We start from the raw sequence: 9,042 nt of genomic DNA on the forward strand, positions 1-9,042 counted from the left end.
GACATTTTTAATGGAAGTTTAATCAGAGGAAAGAGAGAACAATAAAATACATCACCTCAATACTTTGCACATGGAAGTCTCCTCATTACATTTTAAAACAAGTTCCTGGATTGGTGGAAAACACAGCTTTTAGGTTGCAGCGGCATAAACAACAGAAAAGAGAGGATGTAAAGGTGTAGTTTCATGATAATCCCCCGCTCGTTGTTAATCTGTGGAAGGGTCGATCGTGAACATGAAGTCAGTGGAACGGGAAAAGAAACTCGGTACAAACTAAAATAACTCGCAGTGGATGCCAAGTGGACCGTTATCAGAACAAAATATTGTTATTCATGTTCAAATGAACGTTCAAAGAGCAGTGCAAGCAGGACGACCCAGAAATATCAGAACTGAAACTTTCTGAAGAAAGAAAAAAAAAAAAAAAACACAAATCCTCAATATGAGCAGAAAATACTCTTCGCTGCAACAAAACTCGTTTAAAAACACTGATGGTTGAGATGGCTGCCGAACTTTAGCTCTGGGTTACTCTACTTAAAATTGTAAATGATTATTTGCATCCCACTGTTCATGTTAAAACAATACATCCACAAAGCACAGCTGACTGTTCTGATGACTGATACAAACATTTAGCACATTTAGCAAGTCTTCCACTGACATCATCTTTTCTTGTACAAACAGGGCTTCAACTGCAGTCCAAGTTTCTTGACATTTTTTGGAGCATCTCCCGTCTTCACAAACTCAAAGGAGTAGAAATGACTGTTTTCTGTGTCCTAAAGGGGAAAACAAACAATTATTTTCACACGGTAATACAAATATGTGAGCTAGCAGTCCTCACGTAGGATTAACTCACAGTTTATCTGCATACGTGATATTTAACAGTCTGTTCAACCTGCAGCTTCCTGCCCGCTGTAAATTATAAACCAAGCTGCTGGCAGCCACCACATCCCAGTGTGTGCCAAGAGACGTGGCAAACGTTGAAATAAATAATGAAATAAATGTTGTCATTTTGATTTAAAAGTGCACAATGCATATACTTTTTATTATTAGATTCTGAGCCATTTGGTTTGTTGTATAAAAGCTAGAACACGTGATCACATTAAAATGAAGCGTATCGTGGGACGTTATTCGACCGTCGACAAACTACGGCGCATCAATCTGTAGCAGGGTCTGCAACCTTTACGATCAGAAGAGACATTTTTACGCCTTCGTTCACGACATTAAACGTGTCCGGAGCCGCAACAACCAGCTACAACTGTGGTTTTCAACTGGTGGTCCATGGGCCATGTTAGGTTTGCTGGAGGGGTCTTTTGTGGCCAGTATGGGTGACATTATAAAGCAAAAAATATCTAATGATTTTTAACATTTATTAAAGTAAAAGACCAGATTCTTGTAAAGGGGGTAAATAAAAAAATTAAAAAAAGATTTTACCTTTTTTTAATTAAAAAAATCTATAAACTATGAAGACAGTTCTTTGTATAAAGAAATAAAGCATGACGTTAAAGTATGTTTTACTCCTTGTACTCACTCCAGTGTTCACATACTTGCAAAAGAAATGACAGGAAAACTGTTCGAACTGATCCTTTTTTGTTGTTTGTATAAAAAATAAAATTCAGTTTTATGTTAGTTTTAATCAAAGCTTGAAAGAGGCGCTGAAGAGGGACCAAATGTGGCTCCAGAGTCGCAGGCTGCAGACCCCCTGATCTTCAGCAATGAGTTGGACAAGCAAAGACCTTGTATGACCTCTGACCTAGATTTGTAGCCTTATCCTTAGGCCTGTCGCAATAAACAATAAATCAATTAATCGCATGATAAATGAAAATGATCAATCTAATTTTCATTTATCAGCTTATCGTTTCTTCGTGTCTCTCTCTTTCTGAAGACACTGGATGACAAAAGGCTCAACTCCGGTGTTCTTTACTGACCCACCCCCTCTCTTTTCTCTTTAAAATCTATTTTAACCGTCCAAAATCATGTTTTTGGATTGTTAAAAGCACGATTGTTAAAATCGTGTTTTTGGATTGTTAAAAGCAGCTACGCTGAGAAGCTAAGCTTCTCAGCGTCTCAGCCGACCTCGGGAAGTAAACCTCCGTCTTGTCGAAGCTCCAAAATTCACAGCTGAAACCCGTGCCTTCATGTAACAAGTTGTTTTTCTCTGCAAAAAGAAGCTGAGAACTTGTTTACTGATTTTTTTTATTAAAAACTTTGTGTGAAAGATGCTAAGCTAAAGAGCTCAAACCACCGAGCGTCCGCCATTTTGAGAACCGAAGAGAGACAGTCCATGTCATGTCAAGGGGCCTCCCTCCCATTTTTCTTAAAGAGACACGCTGCTCGCCCCCTCACTAACCATCCTTTGGTTCAAACAGTCTTATACTGCCATCTGGTGGTCAAAAAATGTACTACATGCAACACAAATTAAACAGTTTTTCTTAAATTTGATAATAATTGCTGAGACAATCAATCGCCCAGCAAAATTTGTTATCGTGACAGGCCTACTGGACCTTGAAACTTGGGTGGTGAAAAATATGAGACACTCCGTCTTGTGATGATGAATATGGGTTTAAATTCATTGAATTATCTTGAGTAGACCAGAAGTGGGCGGGAACAGAGAAAGTTTACGGATGTAGACTAAACCATAAAATGTTCGCCTTTCGACTTCGACACATAAAATAACAATAACACAAAGTTCCAGATGTTTGTTGCCTCACCTTGGACGTCATCTTAAATCCCAGTCGTGTCAGTGCTGTGATGAAGTATCGCTCGCTGTCAAATCGACTCGCTACTTCTGCTATTTTGAGGATCCCCCTGCAACCATTGGACAAAACCAACCACAGATTAGTTATAAGTAAAACTCAACAGCTATACGAGCCAGTGACTTTACTTCTTTACCCCATCTTTAAAACTCGATTGGCCTCGGCCAAGAAATCTGCCAAGTTGGTCCCCATGAGGGACAGACAAAACACGGCGATGTCCACGGAGCCGTCACCAAGGGGCACCTGCACAGAAGAAATGTTTCTTAAAAATCAAAGAACGTCACGAGGTTATTGAACAGAAAGACACTCACGCTGGCCATGTCGCACACTGTGGCGAGCTCGCAGGTGGCAGCCAGGTCGAAGCTGTGCACTTTGTTCTTCACACTGCGCGCTATTTTACAATCGCCACAGCCGAAGTCTGCCACCACCAGCGAAGGAGGCCTGCAACGAATCACACGAAACAAGTTTTTAACAGGAATCAGCTGAAACCAGTGAGGGGTTTAACTTCACAGGAAAAGTTTGTTCTCTCGGCGCAAACTGCCGACGTCAGCAAGTTCCTTCCCTCACAGCAGCAAAATGAAGCGCTGATTAAAATAACACCCACAAAGCTGCTGCGAGGACTCCTGCTGTCAGAAAGTCTTCAGCTCAGTGATATACTGCGTTTGTTCTTTACTGCAGCTGTGTGAGGATGTTAACGAGAAGCTGAGATGGACTCGAGGAAGGATCGAATTATTCTAGACTCCAGATGCAAAGAGACAACTTGGAACGGTCCTGGAAAAAGGCCAAGGCTGAGGAGTTTTATTACTCTGTAATAATCAATGCACAGATCTGTATTCGCACAACACAGATAAAACACGGTGAAGCTTTTACATGGATATGTGTCACAAACGTGGAATGTTTTTCTCCACATTTATAACCCAATTTTTGGCTGAGATCTGACTATTTCATTCATTCTGACATGGAAAATGTTGAACACTACCATTTTCAGCCACTAGAGGGTGGTCAAGTAATATGGCAAGCCAAGTGTCTCACAAATAGCTAAAAGTGGTTATTAATGAGACACTTGGCTTGCCATAACCTTCGTCTCGCTCCGGAACTCATGGAGCGAACGTCAAATCAGCTGCATTTCGCTGCACCGCCCAGGAGAAATGCAGCTGATTTTACATTTAAAGTGCATTTATTAAAGAAAAGTTCAACTGAGACACATTTACTATAATGTCAGGCAAACAAATAATTGCTTTTAGGTGGTTATCTTGTTAAATTCTGAAGAAATGCACAGCGAGTCGACCCTCTGCTTGCTCCTGAAACGCACATCAGCTTTTGAAATGCAGCTGATTTGACTGCCAAAGTGCATTTATTAAGGAAGAGTTAAACTGAGACACATTTGCTATAGTTTCGAGCAAACAAATAATTGTTTTTAAGTGTCAATCTTGTTAAATTCTTGTTTAAGTCCTCCTGTGCATGCTCTTGCAGCCACCATTTGACAGCCAATCGATTTTTGGCACACCGGCCCACATTTCCGGGTGGTCAGCGGTGACGCATAATAGTTGAGACTTACACGGCGAAGCGATGCATTTATGGGTTTTTTTTTCCACTTTATTAGACATATTTGGACTGATGCAACTTATACGGTGGTGCCACGTGTACGGTGGCAAGCACAGTAGTTGAGATGAAAAAGTACAAAACTATTATCATACATGTAATTCAGTAAAATAACCAGAATAAGATGGCATGACCTGTGTGACATTTAAAATACCTGTTAACCCCATAGTGTCCACTGATCCCTCGTGTAGACATTGATTGCAAATTTTAGTTCCTTCCTTTAAGAAGTAGGTGATTAACTGTAAACCATGATTCTATGTACAAAGTTTTAAACTTTCATGTGTCTTTCAGCATCTTGATGCAGTTCGAGCCTGTAGTCAAACTATAATAACTATTAGTCACATTAGATGCACAACATGTGAGAGTGAAAACTGCCGTTTCTTCTCACAGATTTTATTGATGCATTTGGTTAGCTTTAAAATATTTCAGAGGAGGCTCTGATAATAAAATAAAGTACTCAGCAGCTGTTTTGTTTGAGATTGTGGCAAAGCTGCTAGAAGATGCACACATACTAGAGGTACTTAGTGGTGTAAAAAAGTAACAGAGGAAAAGCCTGAAGTATAAATGTCTTATTTCAGGTAGTTTAAGATCAGACTTCGTGTTTGGAACAGTGGGGAATTTTGCAGCTTTGCAGACCTTCTGCACAGAAAAGCTGACTAACATTCTTCCATCTGGCTAGCTACTATCTTTACTCGCTTCTTCCTTTCCAGTTGACAGGGGTCACTGGTGTCCACATCCAGCAGCCACTGTGAGAGAGGCGGAGGACACCATGGACAGGTCGCAAGTCCATCACAGGGACAAAGAGACAATCATTCACACCAAGGGACAATTTGGAGTTGTCAGTTAGCCTAACAGGCATGTTTTTGGTCCGTAGTAGGAAACTGGAGTACCCAGAGAAAACATGCAAACCACCCAGAGAGATCCCAGGCTGTGATTTGATCTGGCAACCTTCTCGGTTCTACCAGCTGAGCCGTGCTGCTTGAGTAACATACTGACAGGAAAAATGATGTCAGAGTACATGTGTGTGAATGAGAGGGAGGCCGGTGGGACAGTGAGGCTACAAGGAGCAGGGGCCACAAAGGTGCAGGATTTCAAGTACTTGGGGTCCACTGTACAGGAAAACGGGGAGTGTGGTAAAGAGGTGAAGAAGAGAGTCCAGGCAGGATGGAGAAAAGTTTCAGCAGTGATTTGTGACAAAAGGGTGTCAACAGAGGTCAAAAGTTTACAAGACAGTGGTGAGACCAGCTATGCTGTATGGTCTGGAGATAGAGACATGGACAAAAAGACAGGAGAAAGAACTGGAGGTGGCAGAAATGAAGATGTTGAGGTTCTCCTTAGGAGTGACAAGGATGGATAAGATTAGGAATGAGATCATCAGAGGTACAGCACAGGCTGAACAACTGGGAGATCAAGTTAGAGAGGCCAGACTGAGATGGTTTGGACATGTCCAGAGGAGGGACAGTGGGTATACTGGTAGAAGGATGTTAGAAATGCAGCTGCCAGGAAAAAGACAAATATATATGGATGCAGTTAGAGAGGACATGTAGGTAGTTGGAGTGAGGACAGAGTGAGATGGAGGAGGATGACTCGCTGTGGCGACTCCTGAAGAGTGAAAATCCAAAAGAAGAAAGACGTCTAAAAACAGGCTTGAGCTCAGTGATCGCTTATTTGCTCAACCAAACTGTGTGAAGCTGGTTGGTTGGACCTAACTTTTGTTATTGTGGATCTCATGACAAGACTGTAGTTTAAAAAGTTGTTTAAAATAAGTGCCCTCTTAATTGTACAAACCTTTCCTAACATTCCTGGGATACATCTTGGATTTTATAGTGAGGTAGCAACATTAACCTAAGACAATTAAGAACTATAATAATAAAACATCAGGACTGTGGCACCTCGGTGGTCCGTGCAGTGATCTTGTAATCCTGAGGCTGTGAGTTCGAGCCCAGGTTGCGTCAAGAAGGGCGATCGGTGCGACTTTGCGTACTGTGGTGACCCCTGCACAACGGAGCAATCGAAGAAAAGCAACAATAAAAACACGGCAACACTGACCGTCGTCTCACCTTTTCTTAATGAAAGAGATGATGGCGTCCACTGGATTGGAGGGCCATCTCTGAACCTGGGCCGTGTAACCTCTGTGGTAAACGCTGGCGGCCTGCGGGTCCTGTCGGAACATGCGCTTCGCCTCCCCGCTGGTCGTAGTGTACAACAGTTCATTAATGTAGCGGAACCGAGCCGCCTCCAGTCGCTGCTCCATGCGGGACCTGAGGGAGTCAGAGTGGCTTTGGTCCACCTCCTCTACTTCCATCTGAGCGACGTTTCTCTCCTCTTGAGCTTCATGTTTATCCTTTTCCTGGCTGAGGAGGATTTTCTGCAGCTTCTGTCTTTTTCGACTCTGCTCTTTGGTCAGCTCGGGTTTCTGTGGTTTTCTGGCAGCCTGCTGCTGATTACTCCTGATCATCTGAAGCCCACCTGCTTCCTGATTCGATCCATCAGCAGAACCTCCAAACACACTGGTTGTAGTCTTTCCACCTTTTACCCTTTTCTCTGCCTTTTGTTGCTTTTTCATTGTTGCTGGAGTAAATAAATCCATCTCCACATCTGTATTTTTCCTTTTCACTGGTTTATGCTGGTTTTTCTTTTGTTGTTCTTCTGCGTGACCATTGTTTTCACAGTGACTATTGTTGCTACGTGATTCTATTTGGGTTTCTTCTTTCGGTTCCTGTCCATCAACAGATTGCGCTTTGTTTACATTCTCCTCTGGTTTATCCTGGCGGTATTTATTTTTACATCTTCTCTTGTTCTTCATCTTGACCTTCCACTGTTGTCTGCTAAGTTTCTCTGCGCTCTGCGGTTTGTTTACATCCACTTGTGATTCTGTGATATTTTTCTCCTTTGTCTCGTCTGCAGACGTGCTGTTTGTCTGCAGAGTTCCTGAAAAAAATGGATTTACAGTTAGACACAGTGAAGAGTGTGGACACTCAAGCCCTGGCTAAATCAACAAGTTAAATAGAAATAATAGTTTATTTTATAATGCCGTTGATGTACAGAACTGAACGTGTGATCACTAACCAGGTTTGTTTACGTTCTTCTTTTCTGACACAGTTTTCCCCTCCTTTACAGTCTGAACATCTCCACCTTCTTGCTGCTTTGATTTCTCTCCACTATTTCTCTTTTTTTTCCTTTTCTTCTTTTTACTCTGCGATGAAGTGACGTCTGTCTCTCTGTCACTATCCATCTCGTTGTCATTCTTCCACTCCGGTACTGATCCCAGTGTCTGCAGGGTCCGCAGCAGGCTCTTTTTCCCAACAACCTTGGACTGATGAAGGGAAATTCACAATAAGTATAATACCTTCAAGTAGTTGAGGTGTAACTGCCCAAAATTCAGATAGTATGACACTATAAAACATTATCTTTATAAAAACTGATTAGGGAAGTTTACTTGTTGGCTCTGTTCTCACTTCTATAAAGGAAAATCAATGAAAGGTTGTGTACCTTTACGTTTGAGCTGCTGTCATCTTTCTGTGTGTTTGTAAATACGGGTTGACTCCAAATATTTGCTTCTGGTTCGTCATTCCAATCCTCGTATTCATCAAACATGTTTACTCTTACACTGTAGGAAATTTAACCACCCAAATAGTATACTAGTACTAGTATAATATAGTAGTCTACCTTTTCCGTTTCTTCTCTAACCAAAACGTTTCGGATGCAAAACAAGAAAAACAACCGATTTACTTGTTAAGAATATTATAATCTGAATGTGTTCCGAGAAAAAACTAAAAACTAAAAGTTTTAATTATTATAGAAGCAGGAACATTTAGTAGGAGAAAACCACGTTGATTTGTCTCATGCGCGTCGAGGAAGCAAAACAGAAGAGGCGCACATTGATGACGTAGCATCCCACAGATATCTGGGATATAGAGTTTTCCTTTAGTAAAAATGTATGTTGGGTATTATTATTATTATGAATATAATAATAATAATAATAACCATCAACAATTAATAATTATTAATAATATAATTAATTAATTCGACCTTTATTCAAACAGGTTAGTCCCATTGAGCCACGAGGACTCATTTAAAAGAGAGACCTGCATTTTAACAGAGTGATGACAAAAGTGGAATGACAACAAAAGACCATCACAAATGAGGCATACAAATTATTATTTTTTGTATTTTTTTTTACAGTTGAAAACAAAATGATAATTAAAAGCAAATATAGTGAAAAAAACAGCTAGATTACGAGGCGGTATAGAATACTAAAAACAGGAACATGTTTGCATTAGTTCTTGCCAGGAACTTAACAGATGTTAAAGTAATGTTATTTTTGGAAATTAGAAAGGTTGTCAGTGTTTCTTGTTTTTCTGTTCCTGCTCCAGCTTAATCATAAACTATTAAGTTTTACAGACAAAAAAAGACAAAAAAATTATATGGACCTTTTATTTTCTCTTTGAAAACTCAAACCATTTCATGTGGGGCTCTACCTTGGATGGACACGAATACAAATGTCAGAGAGAGTCAATCAGAGTTTCTTTATTTGTCATTTGCACCACGTGTTACATGTGGTGGAACGAAATTGTGTAAACAGGGTCCCAGTTACATCCAACAATAAAATGTCAAAGAAAAACAGTAATAAGATCTAAGATATGAACTAAGGAAAAACGTTAACTAAAAATGCGCTAGGCATAAAAACAAT

General features: G+C 40.6%; 1 protein-coding gene across 1 annotated transcript; it reads right to left on the reverse strand.

Annotated features, from left to right (window-relative positions):
* Positions 1-386: 386 nt before the first annotated feature.
* rrp8 (ribosomal RNA processing 8) lies at positions 387-8,221 on the reverse strand. The gene is made up of 7 exons (XM_037677591.1): positions 7,842-8,221; positions 7,419-7,665; positions 6,410-7,280; positions 3,059-3,188; positions 2,884-2,990; positions 2,703-2,799; positions 387-767 (listed from the first exon to the last, which is right to left on the reverse strand). The coding sequence occupies exons 1-7, from the start codon at positions 7,944-7,946 to the stop codon at positions 654-656; spliced, it is 1,671 nt and encodes a 556-aa protein (XP_037533519.1). The 5' UTR covers positions 7,947-8,221; the 3' UTR covers positions 387-653.
* Between the last annotated feature and the right edge of the window lie 821 nt (positions 8,222-9,042).

Source organism: Nematolebias whitei, chromosome 6, assembly GCF_014905685.2.
Source record: "Nematolebias whitei isolate Nwh7 chromosome 6, NemWhi1, whole genome shotgun sequence".
NCBI classification, from domain to species: domain Eukaryota; kingdom Metazoa; phylum Chordata; class Actinopteri; order Cyprinodontiformes; family Rivulidae; genus Nematolebias; species Nematolebias whitei.

Coding starts and splice junctions, on each gene's coding strand:
- rrp8 (XM_037677591.1), bottom strand. CDS start 7,946: ATGTTTGATGAATACGAGGATTGGAATGACGAACCAGAAGCAAATATT. Junction 7,281..7,418: donor GAAGAACGTAAACAAACCTG/GTTAGTGATCAC, acceptor CATTTTTTTCAG/GAACTCTGCAGACAAACAGC. Junction 3,189..6,409: donor ATCTCTTTCATTAAGAAAAG/GTGAGACGACGG, acceptor GATTCGTTGCAG/GCCTCCTTCGCTGGTGGTGG.